Source organism: Anopheles merus, chromosome 2L, assembly GCF_017562075.2.
Source record: "Anopheles merus strain MAF chromosome 2L, AmerM5.1, whole genome shotgun sequence".
Lineage (NCBI taxonomy): Eukaryota > Metazoa > Arthropoda > Insecta > Diptera > Culicidae > Anopheles > Anopheles merus.
In genome coordinates this window covers 13,501,396-13,523,697 of record NC_054083.1, presented here as the reverse complement: position 1 = coordinate 13,523,697, position 22,302 = coordinate 13,501,396, and the positions used below count along the sequence as shown (strand labels likewise).

The 22,302-nt window shown below is 44.9% G+C and overlaps 1 protein-coding gene and 1 long non-coding RNA gene across 6 annotated transcripts; one reads left to right on the top strand and one right to left on the bottom strand.

Moving 5' to 3' along the window:
* Positions 1–2,129: 2,129 nt before the first annotated feature.
* On the bottom strand, positions 2,130–3,421 carry LOC121594788. Its single transcript, XR_006005035.1, has 3 exons — positions 3,248–3,421; positions 3,118–3,183; positions 2,130–3,048 (listed from the first exon to the last, which is right to left on the bottom strand). It is a non-coding gene; the product is annotated as an uncharacterized LOC121594788 (long non-coding RNA).
* A 135-nt stretch (positions 3,422–3,556) lies between these two features.
* LOC121594787 (mucin-19-like) lies at positions 3,557–21,110 on the top strand. Of its 5 annotated transcripts, none has more exons than XM_041918432.1 (15): positions 3,557–4,632; positions 7,592–10,742; positions 10,977–11,061; positions 11,148–11,364; positions 11,440–11,767; positions 11,837–11,960; positions 12,125–13,349; positions 13,435–13,572; positions 13,646–13,843; positions 15,913–16,555; positions 16,641–16,803; positions 16,891–17,165; positions 17,248–18,182; positions 18,783–19,097; positions 19,167–21,110. In XM_041918432.1, exons 2-15 carry the CDS (start codon positions 7,981–7,983, stop codon positions 19,238–19,240), a joined length of 7,482 nt encoding a protein of 2,493 aa, XP_041774366.1. In that variant the 5' UTR covers positions 3,557–4,632; positions 7,592–7,980; the 3' UTR covers positions 19,241–21,110. The 5 variants fall into 5 exon arrangements, with proteins under 5 accessions (XP_041774366.1, XP_041774368.1, XP_041774364.1 ...); XM_041918434.1 differs by lacking the exon at positions 3,557–4,632 and adding an exon at positions 5,725–5,902 and having other exon boundaries at positions 11,148–11,346; XM_041918430.1 differs by lacking the exon at positions 3,557–4,632 and adding an exon at positions 5,725–5,902.
* Positions 21,111–22,302: the final 1,192 nt, after the last annotated feature.

The window sequence follows — 22,302 nt, the reverse complement described above, 5'->3', positions numbered from 1 at the left end:
TATTTAAAAACTTGATCGTTTTTCGTACTTGGAAAGTGAATGAAAGTAATGCCATTGTAGTCTTGTAGTGGAATTCATTCGGCCACCAACTGACTGAATCCGATATGTTGATAATAATAAGAAATTGCATTTGAAATATTTATACTAAACTTCTTATTCTTATTTTTGGCTCAACAACCGTTGTCGGTCAAGGCCTGCCTGTAACCACCTTGTGGGGCTTGGCTTTCAGTGACTTATGTTATATTTAAACTATTTTTTTAATTCGAGAGGGACCGGCTTTGTCATAATGGGCTAACTATGGTTATTTTTTATGATAAATAAAGCTATTTAATACATTTTTTACTAATGCCAATTCTTAAACTAAATGATACATTACGCCATTCAATGTTCAAATCGTTCTTATTGCCATTACAATACAGTCGAATCTCACTAATATTTAGATGGGTTATTCATTGAATGGCACCTACATAGCTGGATTGTATGCCTCGAGTTGGAGCTTGAATTTGAAGCATGGTCGTGCTTGGACAGAACACACACTCACATTTTGAAGATGGTTCTCGTCGAGCTATTAGTCCTTACAATATATTTCCGACTGGATTGGAAAGTTTTCTGAATGATTTTTCCTGTACCATATCTATTCATCATATCCTACATCCGTAAAACAACCCATTAGTCAAGTGCGAATTCACTGCCAACTCTATTTGCTCGTTCACGCTTCTCAAAGTCATATGCCTTACTGATTTACATTTATATATATTTGTTTAATGAACCATTTGGAATAATATGAAAAAGCGTGATTTTTTGTCATGGAATATGTTTGCATATTTACTTGAAACTCTTCTTTGGAGTTAGTCAATTTCAGAAAATTGTTCATTTGTTCTCGATGTAATATTTTTCCAACAAAAATACGATCGGGCAAAAAGAACAATAATAAATAATATTTTCCACCGATACAGGGTTTTGCGATAGAACTCAAGACTGCGGGACAATTTGATGAAACGGCGGGGGTCAGTCGCAAGACTGCGGAACGATACTTGAAAACGTTCACAATACCGGGATCTGCAAATTTGTATCGCAAGACTGCGGCACACTTTTTTGGGTACACTATCGCACCTCTGCGACATATGGCTTGGCAGCCTGGATTTTAAATTTCAAATTTCATGTTTTAAGAGTGTACATCATGTATAGCTTCGCTTACATATAAATAAAAAGGCACTACAGATTACTTTTCCAAGCCCCAAACAGTGGGAGCTCAAAAAAAAAAATTTAGGCTGTCACGTTATATGTCCCTGGAGTGCGATAGTGTGCTCAAAAAAGTGTGCCGTAGTTTTGCAATACAAATGTTGGGGGTTGTCTGACCCACACTACTCCGATCGCGCGTCCCTCATTCGCTCTAGTGTAAATGGACCATACGTGCTGGAATAACAACTGCGCCCGCATGACCGAAGCAGCAGCTACCCGAAGACCAAAAACCGGTTTTCGCGAGCTCGCCAACGCTTCAAATCGGTGCGATTTTCCCTCGCTGGAGATGCTTTTTGAAAGTCGTTGCGACCGTTTCGAGCGAGGATTTTTGAAGGTTCAAGATGGCCGCCAAAAAGCTGTGCGGGGGTGGGCAAAATTAAATGGCCTAAAAAGTAAATACACTCCACTACCTCCCCCCTCATTGATCTCACGGGGTCCTACATTTCATGTGTGTGCCATATTAGCATCTGCGCTCTGCCGTCTCACTTGCTCATATATGTTCCGCTATCGCATCAGCTGATCCGGTGGTGGCTTTTTATGTACAGTCTTCATTTGCTGTTGATCTTGACGCTGAGGGAATCGGGAAAAGCCGGTATTGAACTTTTAACGCTATTTATGTATTTATTTTTTATTAATGTATTTATTAGGAAGCCATTCGCGTGCCTTGCCGTTTGATGGTTACGAAGCTATATCGAACAAGCATAGGTGTAGGTGGAACACAAATAAATTAAAAAAAATGAACACGTTTCGTGCATGATCATCATACTCCACTCCATGTATGAAAGTAATACGTGATGTTTAAATACATGTAATAGGTTCCGGATTTTTCCGTAACAAGTTTCGGGAAGATTTTCCCACTTCAGTCGGTAATTCTTTTTGCTCTTCCAAGACTACAGGCAAAACTGCCATTCTTTGCATTTCCGGTGGCAATATCATTTTCCGAGCCATGTTAAATTTTACTGTTTGTTATTTATTTCAATTTAAATTGCGAGCACGAATTTCCTCTTGAAAAAAGATATAGAGAGGATCAAGAGTAACGATCATTGAGAAATCTTCTTCTGCACTAGGGGGTCTGCATTGGTTATGCTTTTTTGCACCTGCTGAACCTACTGGTACCTTTCGGGTCGATCCGAATGATTCCGGGTCACTTATAGATGGCTCCAGTCCGGGAGGTGCGGGTCGTCTCGCACATCTCTGGTTCAAACAACATGTCCTACGGTTCATCTTAGACGGTATACACGACATTACATGTGGAGCGCGCGCACAGCGAGGGTGATGCCAGTAGGCCGTACATCACGTCGCACTTAAGCACCTTTTTGACAAAGCATCTGTCCGGAGTTCTCCTTACATGTTTTTTTCTATCTACGGATTCTTCAAACGAATTGGACTTGGCGGTTTGCTCGATCATGTTGTATCGAAAAAAGGATAAACCATTGAAGGATCGAATCGGATGTTTTGACGGATATTTCCAGTAGTTGAACAGCGGACACATGCTTTGTCAAAAGGGTGCTTGAAAGCCACATGACGTACAGCACTGTGCGCAGAATCGCCCAGCAAGCTGAACTGTGCAAGAGGGTTGAATTTGGTGGAGCAGCAACACTTGAATATCCAAACAGATGACCTCAACCGTAAGCAGTTCATTTAAAAAGAAGATGAGGCAAATATGTAACCAAAGTATGCACATATCTGTATGTAATGACGCTTCACTTCACGGAGAGTCTCCTGGCACACCAAAATCTCTCTTAGGTGGTGCCACAGCGCCGGGTTTGTTCCGCCACACAGTTGACATTACGGGTGGAAGGTTGGCTGCACAATAACAAATAACCACATCCGGATAAGCGTACCATGTAACACTACCGAACCAATACAACATACCTGCCTCTTCCAAAACATCTCCTACGGAGGCGGCACTCTATTCGCACAGCATAATATTTTGGTTATCTGCAAGGTGAAGAAAAGCACCCGTTGTTAATCTGATACTTAAGCATTTCGTAACAAAAGTTACATGGCGCCAGATGTAATATCCCTGGTCACATTCTTGCGGTGCTGCGGGCGTGCGGCCGCTTTAAACTGCGTTGCGCAGCATTCCTACGGTCCTTACTCATTAATTTCAATAACATTTGCACTAAACTGTAGTCAATTTCAATGCAAATTATCAACGAAATTGTGCATTTCTAGTTCACATCGCCGCCGAGTTTGTTTACGTTTTTTTAAAACACGGCTAGAGAAAATGAGCGAGATGGAGCTATTTTCGAACGTCAAAAATCCTCGCCTTGCCCTGCGGGACATGTCAATCACGATGGACCAAAGTGCAAAGAAGGATTCCTTCCTCCATATTTGTATAGCCCATGAGCTTAGGCCGTCGGTAATTTTTCAAGCCGTAAATAAAGAGTGCAAAAATGACTGAATAAAGAAGCAAATCGAATGCACCAGGAACGGTAGTCGCACGGCTACAGCGGAAATTGTTGGTGTCGTGCGCGTTTGCAGTGTTTGGGTGTATCGATTTTGTGCTCCACACCGTCGAATGTGTATCGTCTTCGTTTGTGGTGCACTTTTCCGTCACAGCGAGACACTGCGGTAAAGGATCTGTGCGAGCGTGTGTGAGCAAAAAAAAAAGCCCGTGTCCGTAACGCGCCCCCCATCTAGCCTTGTTACGCGTAACATTTTCTAGAGAAAAGTGCAGTTCTTGGCCAATTTAGAACTGTGCGTGAGTGTGTGTATGTGTGTGTGTGATTGTGTGCTTTGAAAACGCTACCGTCGCACAGACGAAAGGCGAAATTTTGCATGGATCGGTGAGCCTTCTTCTCGTGAGAAAAAAAGTCAACGCAGAGAGCAAGAAGCAAAAGAAGAAGAAGAAGAAGTGTAGCCCGTCATATAATAGCTTCTGGGTGCGGTGGAAGGGAGGGATGCAAGTGTAAAATTGATGTGTGCTTGTGCATGTGTGTGTGTGAGTGCTGTGTACGCGCGTATATCTGCCTGCTCGAGGACGTGCTAGTGTGTGCGTGTGCGTATTATGTGTATGCATCGTTGATCCTGTCAGCTTCCTGCAGTGTGTAGCGAGGCCGTCGTCGTGTAGCAGCAGCAGCAGCAGCCCGCCTGCCCGACCCGCCGGTTGTGTTTGCGGATTGTGAAACAAAAACGACAAAACCGAGTTCATTCCAGCCAATCTTGCGTCAATGTCCGGCTTGGTGTGAGATGGGAATGTTTCCAAACCATAATATTAATCGGTATCAATGCACGGTCATTTCGACGAAGAACAACGTGATCTATGTCATAAAGTGGGAGTGTTAGAATAGGGGAGCGAAACATCAAACTGGATTAAACTGTGGCTAATCGATTATATGATGTGAAATAAAATCAGTAAATAAAATACTCATCTATCATTTAGAGGTAAGCAAAGCAAACGTTTCCTGTTGTCGGGTAGAGTTCAACCTCATATTTAAAAAAAAAAACATAAAACCAGACTATTTTGATGCTGTATTCACATTGGCATTGCTTAAAAAAGTAGTGTTGATTTTCTTTTGCTGATTTGCTATTATCTACTGTTTTTTTTTATCTGGAAACATGGTAATTTATAAATAATGAAAAACATTCTTTTGATTAGAAAACTTGTGAGCAGAGATGTTGAAATTGTCATAAAATTGCATGTGTTTTTATTTAAATATTGTTTCATCTACACTGCGCTATGCGCGATGTGTAATTATTACATTGTTTCTCTCGTAACAGTTCTCGGAATTCTGATCACGATTCAAAACAAAAATCATCGTCTCGAGTAATTATGAGATTAAGACCCAATTGTGTGTCACCTTTGAACAATGAATTCTGCATGACATGCCTTCTGTGTGTTGTGTTTGTGTGTATGTTGTGTGTGTATTGGAGGGGAAGGAGGAACGTATTTCACAACGCACTAGAGAACAATAATGAGAGAAGACGCCAATGTCAAATAATTTACTTTACTTTCCTCTGATCTCCACAAGAACGGAAAGGACAAAAAGCAGGAAGGGTTCTTCAGAGACACCCTGTACATATGTGTATGTGTGTGTGTGCGTTTGAAAGACAATTGAGCGAGACGAATCCCCGGAGTCGTCTCTCCGGACTTGTTTGATTGTATGTTATTCAATCTCAATCCAAGGAGAGCGTGTTCTGAATCAGGATTGAAAACCGTTGACAGCAGAAACACTTCCCAGAACGGTGCATTAATTTCATGTGCTAAACCACCTTTGAAGCGTTCGGGCAGCGCTTGGAAAGATTGTTGATTTTTCACAACGACCAACTGGCTGCCAAACCCCCCAAAAAACACAAACCGATAACGTAAAACACGGCCGACCCATGGTGTGGTATCGCGCGCGCTGGCCAGCAGCAAGTTTCAACCCCGGCCGGCGTGCAGTATAAACTCACGCGCGTGTACGCGTGTGTTAGTGAGCGCAGGCCGCTCGTGTTTGTACAAGGAAAACAGAAACATAGAATGCACGGGTATCCATTTTTATTACAACACAGTTTAACGCGTCACTTTGGTTCGGGAGGGGGTGTGTGTGTGTGTTTGATTGAAGGTTTTCAGAATGAATGACTTTTGAGGGCGAAAACGTGCATGTAATGTAGGCAAAACATTCACCAAAGTGTACCGGAACGATTGCCGAAACGTTTGCTGATGGTGCTGAAGGTGCGTTTGGGTCGGGATGGGTTAAAAAATGCGTCTCAAAATCGCGTGTGTGTACGCGTGTGTGCGGTTGTCTCCTTTGCGTAGAAAGGGAGCCTCCTCATTGCCTACCACCACTCTGCCCGACCAGCAAGAAAATCACGGCAAATTGTACGGCCCCAAAGTGTGTGCGTTCGGCTGTAATTAATAAGTATGGGATCGTTCTTAAGCGCTGCCCTTTCGGCTTGAGTGTTTTTGCAATTGGGAAGCGTGCGTGATTTTTCGGGCAGTGTTCGTCCAATCCAGCCCCGCACACACACACACACACACACACACACACACACACACACACACACACACACACACACACACACACACACACACAGCGGTGTTGGTGTTTGATGAAAGGGGGGGCTGGCAATTCTAATGTTGTTTGTTTGCTACGCACAAATGGAAGTTGGTTGAAAAAAAAGTTGTCACGAAGAGCGAAGAAGAAAGAGTAGCGCGCAGCAGGGCGGGAGAGAAAGAGAGCGAGCACGGGAAAGAGCAGGCGAGATTGATAGGTGCGAGCATAGCTGTGTGCGCGTGTGTGTATGTGCGTTGTTTTGCAGCAGCAAGCAGCAGCTCGAGCAGCAGCAGTAGCAGCAACAGCAGTAGTAGTAGTAGTGGTATGATGCGGTATAGCATGCACGGGTGATGGGTTCCGCTACGCGATAATACCGCGGGGACACGAAGTAGTGTTGGGACCATCCTGTGTAGTTGTGTGTATGACAGAAAAGCACTGTTTTATGCTACGTTTTCTGTAAGCCTCCTCTGCGTATCCTGTAAAGGGGCTGACCCGACGACCGCTGTGGCGTAGAGATGGATGTATATTTTTTATTTTTGTTCTCCGCCACTGAACGACAAACCATCATTATTTTGAGATGCCTTTTCGGCCGAAATTCAACCTACCCGGTCCCGTCCGCAATTGTGGTTAATCGGAGATATTTCCACGCAAAATGAGCGGCAGAACATTGCTGCGCTGGGTGTTTGCGAACATGGAAGATGTATGAATTTTCACCGCACCGACGTGTAGCATGGATGAAAATGCGAGCTTTGCGTATGAGTGCGTGTGTGCGGATGGTGCTGCTGTGTGTTTGTCTTTACTAATACGCGTCCATCCCGTCCTGCTGTGCTCAACTTTCCGCGATGATGAGAGTTACGCATGCATTCACGGTTAATCATTATGTTACATAGTGCGACATAATTATGCTGATCGACAGGGAGGGAACAAGATGATGGAAGAATGAATTAGTCACTTACGTTTCATGATGCGCATACCAATCAGTAGCTATTTTAGAATGGTATTAAACATTAATTCTTTTCTGGCACGTTTTATAAAACAAATTGTTACAAATAGATAGTTGGTAAGTGCGCGTTAAACCATTTACCTGAATCGAGAAACTATTAGAGAGTTTTGCTACAGACTGTGACGTGCTAACGAATAAAGTTCATGAATTTAGTTATAAAATTCATACGGTTGATAGCAAAATGGGTTAAAACATACAACTATATAAATGAACATGTGGAATAGTGTAAAAGTGCTAGAAGACATCGTAATGGTAACGTTATGTTAACTGATGGAATTAATATCGTTGCTACTATTTAATTGCTGTTTAAATATTTAACTAATGAAAGATGTATTATTTTGTTTCTTCTTTTCTTACTTTCTAGATTAAAATGGTATTGCTGGCCCAAGGGCCGTGGCCCTTCGAAACTGTTGTGCAACTGCTAAAAAACTGCAATCTTTGCCAAACAGTAGTCGGCTATCATAGTTGTCCTCGTTACCCGTGCTCTATTGCTCCGACATCATCGTCATCGTCGTCGTTCGTCCCGGTTTCCCGCGCAGACTGTTCAACAACGAAAGGCGATTTAAGCGAACAATACTTCCAAAGAACGACCGAATCGCCTGTAGACGCGCAGGAACAATTTGTCCGTAAAGCACCCAGCAGCTCTGCGTTATCTCTGCTATTTGACGCCACCGCTAACGTGACCCGACCAAACCGGTGGCAAAGATTGTTGATGGGCCCGCTGGTGGCGGAAGCCCCGCACTCTTTCACTGCATGGATTCAATGAGTCGCAACGAGGCGAACAGCAGCAGCCACCACCAAAACAAGGTGGTCTTAATGAATCAAGGAACTGATAGCAATAACGAAAGAGCTAATAATCTAACAAGTAGCGGTAGCAGCAGCAGCAGCAGCAGCAGCGGCGGCGCCAAGAGCCACATCAACAGCACTCGAGGCAACAGCACTAGCGGTAGTAGCAGTAGTAGAAGCAACATTATTAGTCTTAGCGGTAGTAAGAGCAGTATTGGCAGTGACAGCAACGCTGCCAGTGGCAGCGGCGATAAATTTAGCAGCGGTAAGGGCAACCAACCGATAGCAGCGCACGTGGCGGCGATCATTCACCCGCAGCGTCTTCAGCACCATTCGGGGTCCGTAGATCGGCCGGCGTCCGCCGATTCCGACCGGGGAAGCTATAACCCGATAGCAGCGGCAGCCGGTGCTGTTGGCGTGGTGTCGACTGTTGCACCCTCCTCCTCGCCAGCGACGTCGTCCGGGGCGGATATAAAAGACTCCAACTTTGACGACGATAACGAGTGGGACGTCGGTATCGGAGATTTGATAATCGATCTAGACGCGGACATTGAAAAGACTGGTGCAAACCAGCATCAGCAGCAACAGAGACAGCAGCAGCAGCAGCAGCAGCAGCAGCAGCAGCAGCAGCAGCAGCAGCAGCAGCAGCAGCAACAACAACAACAACAACAACAACAACAACAACAACAACAACAACAACAACAACAACAACAACAACAACAACAACAGCAGAGTCAACCGCAATCCAGCAGTAGTAGCAGCAGCAGCAGCAGTTCGACTACAGTTGGTGGTGTGCTGCAATTTCTATCAACCAGTGGTGGTGGTGAGTCCACGTCAGCAATTACGCCAGTGACTACTCACAGCGGTCAGTCACGCAGTGGCAATAGTTCGGGAAAGGGGAGCAAATCCGGCGCAGTCAGTGGTTCCAGCGATACCAGAGACAAAAGCTCAGCAGGAGGAAGCGGAACAGGAAACACTGCCAGCTCTGGTGGTAGCAGTAGCTCAAAGGGACATCATCATCACCATCACCATCATCACCACCACCATCATCATCACCATCATCGTCACAAACAGCAGCAACAACAGCAGCTAAGCGGTAGTAGCAGCAGCAGCAGCGGCAGCGGCAGCAACAGCGGCAGCAGTAGCAGTAGTGGTGGTGGAAGTAATACCAGCGCGAGTACGAGCGCAGGAGAGAAAGGCGGAGAGTCGCAGGGGAGAACTCATACCACCAGCAATTCTTCTACCAGTAGCTCAACTACAACGGCATTGCCTGTCAACCCCGTTACAGTGGGCAGTGCGCCAGTATCCACAGCAGGGCAGGGAATAAGATCCCATCCGGGTATCGATACTATTGATAGTGCTGGTTCCCGTGGCGATACGCATACGCTCGTAGGGAGCAGCGGTCGCAGTAAACAGAGCGCACCATCCGCTAGTGCCAGCAGTGTGTCTGGGGTGGTTGGAAGCAGCGGCAGTAGCGGTGGTAATAGTAGCAACAGCAATACCACAACAATGTCTTCGACCACCAGCAGCTCGGGTAGCAAGTCAACGACCAAACTGTCCGTTGACCACCAAGCAACCCTGGATAAGGGGCTGAAGATGAAGATCAAGCGCACGAAGCCTGGCACGAAAACGTCAGAAGCAAAGCACGAGATTGTCAAGTCCGATCAAAACGGCACCACAGCAACAACGGCCACGTTAAGTGCTGGTGGTGGTGGTGCGGGTGTCGGCACCGGTGGTATCGGATCGTCTGCCGCGCTTACCAGCACGACCGGTGTTACTGGCATGACCACATCGGCCTTGGTAGGCACCGGATCATTGACGAGTGCTGGTAGTATGGCAGGCACTCCACTGAACGCCAACAGCGGTGCTTCAGCGGGTGGCCATTTAACGACTGATTCCGACAGTACGGGTATAGCTGGAGGCGGAGGAACGATCGGCGGAGTGGGTGGCGTTGTTGGAAGCGGCATTGGAGGAGTGCTGAGCTCTGGATTGAATGCGACCGCCAGCGGACATTCGGGCAGCGGCACGGGAGTAAACTGTGCCAATGCGCTCGTCAACAGCAACGCTTCCAACGGCAGTAACAGTGGCAATGTGGCGCTGAGTAACAGTGGCAACACGGCCGGTAATAGTGGAGGCGGCAGTGGGAGCAGCACTAGCATTAGCGGTGGAAGTATCGTTCTGGGTAACTCCGGCAAAAAACACTCATCACAGTCCACCAACAGTGGAACGATTGGGAGTAGCAGCAACACGGGCGGCAACAGCAATGCTCAGCAGCAGCAGCTGAGCTCTAGTATGCTTACCTCTCAGCAGCAACAGTCCCAGCAGCAGCATCAGCAGCACCAGCAACAACCGGCACAGAGTTCAAATAAGCGTGGTAGCAGTAGTCACAGGAGAGACAAGGGGAAAGATAAAACCACACACCACAATCAGCGTGACAAAAACGAGCAGCATCAAGGAGCATCGGGGGCTGCCGGTGGCTCCGTGGATGGCAGCATTGGTTCGAGCGGGTTGACTAATAGTCGATCCGCGACGAGTAGTGGCTGCGTATGCGTCGTCAATCATGATGTACAAGTCAACGGGTTACTACAGCAGCAGCAGCCTTGCTCAAGTGCATCGTGCATTTATGCCAAGTCCGGAAGCAATAGTGGCGATCTTGGCGGTGGCGGAAACATATCCCTCGGCGCATCGCATCGATTAGGCGCGGGAGGCATCATTCCGGGAAGTTTAAGGTACATTTCGGAACTCGGGATTTTTGAAAACGACAATCGTATTAACACATTCAAACACTACTGCACACATCCTACACTGCTGAAACATATCTAATAAGGTTTTGGATCATATTTACATTTGAACGAATGTACATACTATCCAAATTTACTACAAAATTCACCATATACTTGTGTGTTCTGGTGCATTGGCAAACTAATTACCAATTTGTGCTTGCTTTTAATTTGTCATTCCAGTGTTGGTACGGGTACGAACGCAGGAAGCAATACAAGCACTCCGAACGCTCCTGGTCCACCGGTACTGGGAAAGGATATCAATAAGGTAAAACTAATTGCATAACATTTACTCATCTGTTAATGATGTCCGTCCATTATAACACTTTGTTTTACTTTAAATAAAAATTTCAGCTATTGAATCTAAATGTAGCAAGCGCAGGAACACATAATTCCGGAGGAAATAATACCAATAGCAGCAGCAGTATAGCCGGTACAGGAACAGGCAACATGTGTAATGCGAACAACATCCATACCGGTGCTACCGGCGTGCTGAAAGCTCAACTGCAGGCTGGCTCCATGGCTGGAACCGCTAGCGAAGGATCCGGAACGGGTACGGCAAACATGATGGGTATGGAAAATCGTGGAAGCCGCCAGGTTAATGATACTTGGCAACTAACCAATCTTGCATTTCTTTTCGTTCTAGGAATGTTCTCGAGTAGTGCCGCATCATCGCCCAATCTCTCGACGGCTCTGTCAACGCACGACGATAAAAGTGGTTCAAGCCCGCCCCCCGCAAAGCGTCACAAGGGCGACAAGAAGGAAATGGTAGACGTATGTGTTGGCACGTCCGTCGGCACGATAACGGAGCCGGACTGTTTGGGTCCCTGCGAACCGGGCACATCTGTCACGCTGGAGGGTATCGTATGGCACGAAACGGAGGGTGGCGTTCTAGTGGTGAACGTTACTTGGCGGGGTAAAACTTACGTTGGAACGTTGATCGATTGCACCAAACATGATTGGGCGCCTCCGAGGTATGTTTTGCATATTACAATACAAACAAAATAAATGAAATTATTCATTAAATGTTTTATTTTTCTTAGGTTTTGTGATTCTCCGACTGAGGAATTGGACTCCAGGACACCGAAAGGACGAGGCAAAAGAGGTCGAAGCTCAGCTTTGCTGCCAACGAACGATCTTAGCAATTTCACGGAGACTCGAAGCTCGGTAGGCATATTTAAAGATAATTTTGTTTTGGGTTTAACGGTGGCAAAGAAACAAACGGTCTTCGTTGGTTTATAATCATTGAATGTCATGGAGAAAAAAGATTACTGGTGTACAAGCTTGTCAGTTTCTAATCTATTCTATATTTTTGACTTGCGTACCTACAGATGCACAGTAAGTTAAGGAACGGCGGTTCCAAAGGACGAGGAGGACGAGGAGGCATAATCGAGACGAACGCGGCAAGTGCAACCGGAGCATCCAAACTTCCAACGCTCACTGCCAGTGCAAATGTTCTTGGAACAGCCAACAATGGAGGATCGCTGGGCGGTGCCAGCAATACACCCTCAACGTCACCAGTAGCATTTCTTCCGCCGCGAGCAGAAAAACGCAAATCAAAGGACGAGTCTCCTTCCCCGCTAGGCGCGGGCAGTGGTGGCAGCGGTTCCGGTGGGGCCGGTAGTAACAATGGTGCGCAGAACACCATGAGCAATAATGTGATAAACTCGGCGTCTGTAAATATCGGAAGCAATTCCTCCGGCAACACAGGAAGTGGTTTTAACAATGCATCCAGCGGAGACGGTAGCGGCCACCCGAGTGGCTCCCCGTCGATCGTTAATCTCGTGACGGGATTAAATGTTCAGGTGAGCAGTGGCGGTAGCGGAACTGCCGGCGGATCGGCGTGTAAAAAAGCAAAAAGTAGCACCGCAGCCTGTGCAATTTCACCGGTACTGCTAGAGTGTCCTGAGCAAGACTGTAGCAAAAAGTACAAGCACGCGAACGGGTTGAAGTACCATCAGAGCCATGCACACGCTGGCAGTGCCTCTTCCATGGATGAGGATTCATTGCAAGCGCCAGAATCACCGCAACGAATAGCACCTTCACCGACAACCAACAATACCGCCCCGTCACCTCTGTCCGTGGCCGTCGGTGGCAGCACAGCTCTCCCCACTGCAACTACCGGCGGTTCGTCTGCGACGGGCAACAACAGTGAACTCGTCCTGGCCCTGTCTACCACGACCGGTGGTTCAGGCTCCAGCTCTGCCATAGCAGCATCCTCATCTACCCCATCACCATCACAATCCGTGTCTGGGTCGGCTTCCTGCATTTCAACGATGTCTAGTCAATTGTCACAACAAAATTTAGCTTCTAAACAATCCCTTGGCCCCAACAATTCCAACACAATTAACAATGGAAACAATGGTGGTGGTGGTGGTGTTAATTCTCAGGACACAACGGGTATGCTACTGCATCAGTCCTCATCCGCTGATCAAATGTCAACGTCTAGCGTAACGGCGGGCACTGTAGGCACAAATGAACAGCAAGACCCTGACAGACACGGCGCGAGTGGTGGTCCAGAGGCACCAACTGACGGAGGTTCGGCTACACTCAATGGTAAGAATAAGTATGACAGCAGACTAGAATCCCATAATTAACTTGTGCATGTCTCTCTCTCTATGTCTATTGCTTTCCGCTTTAGATGAGGAATCAAACCTAACAACAACTGGAGTAATGAATGCTAGCAGCGCGGCAGGCTCAGTTGCAATACCAAGATCGCCGGCTGTTGGTATGGGAATGCTGTCGACTACTCCAACAACTCCTTCTACACCAGTGGATGGTAAGGATGCTTCTTTTGTAAATGAAATTATGATATGAATTATAAAATACGAATATTTGCTTATTATTTGCAGCACATAAAACTCCTCACGGTTTCGCAAAGCAAAAGAAAAGTCGCAAATCGCCCGGTCCTTCTACCAACGCCGAATTTGACCAAATGGCTGCATCCGCGGGCAATCGCACAGAGGACGTTCAAAGTCCCGCTTACAGTGATATTAGCGATGATTCCACTCCCGTTACTGATGCTACGGATTTGCCCATGGGAGCAGGAGGTGAGATTGGTGCAGTGTTTAGAGCAGTGAATACGTATAGGCCATTTAAATGGAGCACAATTGCTATTACACTCAAAACGTTTGCTGTTCAGGTTTTACTTTTCAACTTGAACAGCATAAACAATTGCTCAAAGTGCAATAGAAATACAAGTATGCGAAATAGAATCTCAGTTTCTGGGTTTACTAAGGCACTTTCCAATTTGAACAGCATTACAGGGTTTTCTGAGTCAATTTCCAATGTGCACAGAATTATTCATCGCTTGCAAGATGTTTTTTAACAGACGTCAAATGTTGTACAGTGAAATCTCTAAGATGTAGTCTCTTCGAGATGAATTGTTTCTTTAAGATGAATATTTTGACAGTCCCGTCATATTCCATACATTTTATGTCTCTTAAAGATAAAGATCTCTCTAAGGTGAACATTCTGTAAGGTGCATATGCGATTTAGCAGCCGAAATTCTCTAAGATACATTCTCTAAGATACAGTTTACAAAAATATTGGTCCAAGGATGTCCGGTTTTTCGGTGGTTTCTTGGAAACTTCATAGCAACAACTTCATTAGTTTTGCTACATATGAATATCTCTCTAAGTTGACAGTCCCTTAGAGAGATTTCACTGTATTTGTATAACAAACATTTTTCAGTTGTTTTGCATGATTTTTAACACATCTGGACAATCTGGACTGTGGTTGACAGTTCTTTGTGATGTGTTGAAAATCATGTCACAGTTGAAATTTAATTGTAATGAAAATAGAACGCGTGACAGTTGATGAAAAACATCTTACAAGCGATGAATGCATATTGAAGATTGGCTTGGAAAAGCACGTATACACCGCCCGCGAAACGTTTTTCAAATGTTGTTTGTATTTGCATCATAATCATTTTTCAGTTCTTGCACATGATTTTCAACATGTCTCAAGCTGAAGTAAGTTTGAAAGTTCTTTGTGATGTATTGAAAATCATGTATAAAAACTGAAATTCTATTATGAAGCAAATACACCATTTGACAGTTGTTAAAAAAACATCTTTGAGGCGATGAATCATTACACACTTTTGAATAATAATAATTGTACACTTTTGAAAGTAACTTTGAAAACCCTGAAATGATGTGCAATTTAAGAAGTGACTTAGAAAACCCTGTAATGATGTGCATCTTGAGAAGTGGCTTGAAATACCCTGTAATCACCGTGCTTGATATGTGTTCCAGTAGCTAGTACAAATGTTGTATTTGGATTAGAATAATTTTTCTTCCACATGATTTTCAACATGCCTGAATCTAAACTGCGTTTGAAGGTTTTTTTTGTGTTGCGTTGAAAATCAAGCCGAAGATATGAAAGTGTATTGTGATAGCTGTTGAAAAACACGTCGCACGCATCGAAAAACAGCTGTCGAATGTTATATTTGCATGAGTATCATTTTTCGGTTCTTCCACATGATTTTCAACACGCCAGAAGCTTAACTGCGTTTGACAGTATTTTTTTGTGATGTGTTGAAAATCATGCCTGCTCATGTTTTGTGATGCAGATGTTATATGTAACTGCTGTTGAAAAACATGTTCCACGCGGTTAATTCCACGATATACGCCATACTCGATGTACGCAACTTCGCTACACGCTATTTTATAAATTTAACAGTTCTTTGAGCAAATTCTACTAATTTGACACATCGAATGTCAAATGCAAAATAAATTCCCTTTTGGTCGAATTTTAAAAACCATTTTAAAAGCTATAAAATTGTAATCTTCAGTTAAAATAAGATCAAGTAATTAATTTAGTGGCTAAAACCAACCAATTCAAGCTAAATTATACGAAAATTAGCTATAATTTGACTGAAAACCTCGAAATTCGACTAACGCTAATATTCGAGATACGCTATTGCCCCCGGTTCGCATTAATAGCGTATATCGGGGAATACATGTACGTGATTTTCCAAGTCAATGACCCGGGTAAACCCCGTAATGATGTTTACATTGGAAAGCGACATGGGAAACCCCTGTTTTTATTCTTATAATCGATGATGCCGACAATTCTGTATGGTTTGTTTATATTCTTGCTTTTGCAATCTTTCTAGAAAAATCTAAAGGATCTCATATGGCAGAAAACACAAGAAAAGCAAACGACACTCCAGCTGAATCAGTAAACAATGCCAGCAACAGTAATCCTAACACCAGCGGTCCTTTGGGGCCACTCTCCAGCTATGGTCTTTATCCATACTACGCAGGACTGCCCCATCAGCAACCACCTCCACCGCCACCGGCCGGTGGCCCATACTTCCCTACGGCTGCAGACCTTGGTTCAAATAAACCTCCTCCGCCACCTCCAATCGGTCCGGTTCCCTTACCTCACGGTGTCGCAACTAGCATTGCACCCTCAGCAGTCTCTGCTGCCGGAGGGCCGCTCGAGTACAGCAAAAATAAAGAGCCGCCGTTGGATCTTATGAACAAACCAAACAACACAGGACCACCACAGCATCCATTGCATCAGCCGCAGCCTCCATCCTCTGGATTACCCCCTCCGCCATCGCTAGCATCAGCCGGTCCGCCTACAGTGCCGGAGGGTGTGCGGACTCCTGGAGGGCTTATGCTGAACCCGTCCGCGACTGCCGGATTACCGTCACTTGCAGGGGCAGCTGATGTGAAGGACGGTTCGATATTGAACGCCGGTCCTCCTCCGCCACCGGGTGGCAAAGTACTGTCACATTACTATCCTTATGGGTGAGTGTATTCGAGATGTTGTACAGGCTTCACATCACCTTGGTCCACCGACATGGTTTCTGATCTAATGGTTTCATCCTTTCAGCTATGTACCCCCCGGGTATAATTATCCCGGGCTCGATGCTGGCTACGGTCAGCTGTCGGTAATATCGGACGAATCAAAGCATAGTCCGGTTATTACGGTCAAGGAGGAACGGTTAAAAGAGAGCCAAAGTCCTAGCGAGTACAGCAAACTGGGTGCATCACCGGTGAGTGCAAATAATTAACTCAATTGAAGTAATGTTTGAGAACATATGGATCCCTTTTTATTTCCAATGCATTCATGTCGTTTGCAGCTCATGGCCTCAAAACTCATAAAATCGGAATCTACGAAAGATATAAAGACTGAACCAGGCCTAAGCGGAAGTGGCGGCGGATCGCTACACGGCCCCGGTATTCATCCTAAAGATCCTCAACAAGCTGGTCCAAATCAACAACCGCCATCCCTGCCATCGCAATCGCTGGGTCCGTATGGTAGCATGTTCCGACATGGGCTCGGTGTAGGCCCACCACCCGGAGGTCCTCCACCACCGTCCCATATTCCAGCGTCTCGAGAGGAGGATCTTCGAAGGTACGTAAAAGTTGAAGGAAAACAAACACAAAAACTGAAACATAATTTTTGTTTAACCTTTCCCAATGTATCAATATTATAGAATGTTCAGCTATACTGATCAACGACGGGTAGGTGGCAATCCCCCACCATCGGGTCATCCGGGAGGGCCACCGGGGCTTCCGCCCGGTCTTAATCCAAAGGATGAGCCGCATTCACCATCATCGCACGGGCAATCGCAACAGCAATCAGGATTGCATGGACAATCGTTGCCGGGTTCGGGAAAAGGTTCCAAATCCTCCTCGGGACAGACCGGTTCGTCGTCCTCATCCGGTGGAGGAAGCAGTAAAGGAATGGGGAAAGGTTCCGACAGTGGTAGTGGAAGCATCAAGCAGGAGGACAAAGAAAGCGCAATGAAAATCAAACAGCAACAGCAACAGGAGGGTCAGAAACCGACGATGGAAACGCAAGGCCCACCGCCACCGCCAACCTCCCAGTACTATTCACCGTCGCTGTATATGAGCGCCTCTCCGTTCGGGTTCGATCCAAACCATCAAATGTACCGACAGATGTTGGTTTCCACTGCGCCGTATAGTGCGCCACCCTATCACTTGCAAATACCGCGCTTCAATCACCCGCCCGAGGATCTGTCACGGAATCAGAGTACGAAAGCGCTTGATCTGCTGCAGCATCATGCCAGTCAGTACTACAACTCACACAAGATACACGAGCTTAGCGAGCGCGCAATGAAAAGCCCGACCAGCAACAGCGTTAAAGTAAGCGTATCAAGTCCCAATCTCTCGCAGCAACCCGGTTGCCAAAATCCTAATCTATGCATTCCTCCACCAAACAGTAGTAGCGCAGGATTGTCTTTACAGCAACAGCAGCAGCAGCAACAACAGTCAGTTGCTGCCGCTCAACAACAATCATCTAATTCTAGTGGTGGCGGTGGTGGCGGTGGTGGTGGTGGGAGTGGTGGTGGGCCGCCACCATTGCAGCAATCATCGCAACCTCCTTCGTCTGGGAATCATATGCAAGGTAACAAATTAATGCTATACTGAGATTAGTTTGCTCGTCTTTTTTATTATTTCGAGAGCACGGTACACCTTAAAAGCGACAGTCGACTCGTGCATACCATATACTGGCTAAGGATTGCATTTGGAAAAAAATGAAATAGATTGTTAAGCAAAGAGAATAAACTTAAGCAAACATAACTTATACCACCTTTATCAATACTTTCAATTACATTAAGTAAAACGTCGCGAACATAAAATCTGTTCAATGTTGGGGAGTGTGTTGGACTGTGCCCTCCTGTAGCAAGGATTTAGATCGTCCGGTTGCTTGCGTGGTGAAAATGTCAGTCCGTAGTGTAAGTCCTGTACAAGGCGAGCATGATGATATTTAGCAGCCTCTCTTTCGTTCCATCTGTTTTTACAAATAAGGCAGGCTTTCGGATTTCGCTGACGAATCGTTAGATCGAATGAATGCTATTTTATGGATAATTCTTGAAATCGGTACTGTTGAAATTGTACCTTAATTGCAAAACAAACTCTCGTTTGTTCGTTTAACTTCAAAGAATCATAAAACAGTTGTACCACAGTTGTAAAAAAACACCAAAATCTTCCATTCTCGTTACAGGGACAACAGTGAATAGCAATAGTGGGAGCAGTGGTAATGTAAATAGTGGTAACAGCGGTGCCAGTGGTGGTCCCGTTGGAGCAAATAATGGTAGTGCCAGCGGTAACGGCGGTAATCCTGGCGACGGTCAGGGTAAAGATCATACCGGCGGCAATAGCTCTGCCAGTTCCCAACAACAATCTTCCACCGGTGGCAGCAGTTCCAGCGGTGGAGGCAATGCTGGGGCTCGAAGTCCGCCCCCTCAACGCCATGTGCACACACACCATCACACCCATGTTGGACTTGGTTATCCAATGTTTCAAGCACCATATGGCGGTAAGCAAATTAAATGTTTACACACGGTTTATCAGGGTATTAAAGTGGATGATTTTCTCATTGTTTCAGCCGTACTAGCGACACCCCAGGCGGCGGCCGTCACTGTGCTCAGCCCATTCCAGACGGGACCGCCCACCAAGTGAAGCAAAACATCTCACCGTCCCGTCAGATAAATCATCTGGGATTGGTAGCAGCGCGTGTTCCTTTTGCAGATGGAGTTTTGTAAATATATATATGTATGTGAGTGTGTTTGTGCGTGCGTGCGTGTGTGTGATATACATATGACATACGATCAATCCGCTTTTTCTCAAATTACCGTATCCTGGATTGTTGCTACCAACGCTATTGAAACAGTGAACAAAGGAGCTAACAGGAGCAAGGTGACGAGACGTTCCGTTTCTAAGGAATAGACAAGACGAAAAACACATCAGTTCTCTTACGCGAACGAATTGTAGTAATTTGCAGCCGACCAGTTTCAGTTGAAGTAGAATATCTAATGTTGTAATTGCGACGTAGTAAAAAGCGTTCTTACGATCTATAGTTTACGTGGTGAGCAATTGTAGTACGTACTGCAAGAGCAGATTAAGATTGCTGCACTAACGGCAATATTGGCCACAGCTAACAAACCTATGATAATTATATGATTGCGTTGGGGAATGGCGCGTCGCGTGATATTTAAGGCACATTTATCATGCTTCAGTTTTTCAAACTCTTAGAATTTTATGTAGCGTTATTACGTACCCGACGTAGTAGGGTTGAGAAAAACCGTTGGCCACGTTCCAGTCCATTTCTGTTAGTTAATCGATCGATCAATAGATCGAAGTTGTTTAACCTTTTTTGGGACGATTGCATTGATAGCTTTCTTTTTTTACGTTCGATCAGTAATATTTGGTAAAACAATGAATGGAACTTTTTAATCAAGAGAAGAAAATATCGTTAAAAATCTAGCCTCTAATACTAAACTACTATTGGGAAAAGCAAAACCACTGCATCGCAAAAGATCAATGTTATTTATAGAAGAAGAAGAAGGAAAAAACACTGAACATTTAAATGGTTCACACCAATGCAAAATGTAAATATGCTCGAAATTCGACAACGGAGAGAGGATTGGTGATGTAGGATTGTCAAGTATTATTCACGAACGAAATTTGATTGAAAAGCATTACACGCTACGTTCGAGTTGATCGCGCACAACGCAACGCAGTGGTGTGTTAAGGTCTACTTACTACTTTATTGTTATCTTTTCTTTTAGATAAACAAAAAGAAAAACAACCCTCATTGACGAATGAATTTACATTTCAACTCAAAACAGTCAAACAATGCAAAATGGGCGGTAAATAAAGTAGTGTGCAGATGCGGACAAGAGCTGCTAGTATAACGCATTGTAGCGGAAACACAGAGATGCGCACGATCAAAGCACGGTACAGAAAATATGAGTTCATATGAGAGTCTTTTGATAGCTTTTGGACGGGTTTGACAGCGTTCATGGTGGAAGTGTCGTGTTGTTATATATTCATACATATATTTTTTTACAAACAAAATCGAAAAAGAAGGGCAAAGATAATTTTTTGACGATGTGGGTAGGAAATCCTGTCAGGTAGAAGAAATCGTTAAATGATCCATCATTTTACCCGGAAACATGATTGCCTGTTTAACGGAACGCGACGCAAACCACGTAGATACAGAAACACACACATACACACACATACACCTTACTTTCTTACAGGGGTTGCGTCGCGTATTCGTTAGAAACGCAAACGCAAGGCATATCGGTGGCCAATTTCTGTGCTTTCTGTTGTAAAATTATGTAGAAAATAATAAGGCGCTGAATATTTAGGAAGAAACGTTACGCTATCGCAAGAAGATGACAAACATTATTCATTAAAGCGTGCGCGGCACGGCGCAAGCATGTCGGAAGGGGCAAAGAGGAGTTGTAATTAACTAACTGTAGATCATTTGACAGTAGTAGTTCCATTGTGTGTGAATGTTAGCTTCGTTAAGTGATTGCAAGTGCAAAGAAAGATCGAAAAAACAGTGTTGTATATTCATGTGTAAAGCATGTAGGCATAAGTGATAACAATTTCCGAGTGACAAGGGCATATGTGTGTGTATAGGTGCGTAGTACATAAGATACATGTTGGATGATGAACGCGCGCGCAGCAAGGCGAAGAAATCACCAATGTTTTGCGGCGAACGCATTTCTTTGTCTCTCAAACCTGTAGATCTGTGCTGATCTATGAACAGCGCGATAAAAAACAGGTTCAGTCGTATGCATGAGTGTGTATTGGCATTGTGTAAGCCAAATTGAACTTAAAGTTTCATGCTTGACGCTTTCGTAAGAAGAAGAGAAAAGAACCAGAAAGTCAATCAAACATTTGTCGATGGGCGACAAATTGTATCACACTGTATGAAATATGCATAAGAATAAGTGTGGCAGAAAGTGTGGCTAACGCAAATGTATATTGTATGTAAATAGTAAACACAATTGCTACTCCGAACGGTGTTTTGCGCTACAGGACAATGATTTCAGCGGAGGGCATGCTGTGCTGGAAACATATTGCATTTTCACAGCATCACGGGGCGGGATGCTTGGTTTTAGCAGCTATGTTGCGCAGGCAGCGAGCATAATGTAGACAAGTTTTCCATAGTCTTCGTACGTTTCTCAACCATTTGTAGCAATACTATCGTTTATATCACTATTTCTTTTCGCTCTGTGATGGCAAAGGGGGACGACCTCCGAGATTCATTGTCGCCTCTGCATTATTACACATTCTTTCTAAACCTGTAAACGTTTAAGCAATGCCATTCTATACCGTAATACTGCTGTCTATTAATGCTTTTGATGTGTGTACGAAGAGAACGAACGTGAATTCTCAAACCCCAGGGGATTATATTGCAATTGCTCCAATGCGCTAAAGTGCAGACATTTAATTTTTTTTGTATAAATAACGCTAAAGAGGATGTTTTTGTTATATACAAATTTTGCTTCTCTTATAAGTGTGACAAACAGGGCAGACTAGTAGTACGAGTGTGTGGTTTGTGGTCTGCGTGTTTTGGGTGTTGTATGCGGTTAGTGTGTTGATGTAGAAAAACAGCAACAACAACGTATCTTCCCCATAAAAAAACACACATCTCATGTCAGAAAATCAGAAATAATGTAAATCCCCCCCCCCTCCCCCTCTCTTTGGCCACCACCATTCATCTT

Coding starts and splice junctions, on each gene's coding strand:
- LOC121594787 (XM_041918432.1), top strand. CDS start 7,981: ATGGATTCAATGAGTCGCAACGAGGCGAACAGCAGCAGCCACCACCAA. Junction 13,844..15,912: donor TTTGCCCATGGGAGCAGGAG/GTGAGATTGGTG, acceptor CAATCTTTCTAG/AAAAATCTAAAGGATCTCAT. Junction 18,183..18,782: donor GTCTGGGAATCATATGCAAG/GTAACAAATTAA, acceptor TTCTCGTTACAG/GGACAACAGTGAATAGCAAT.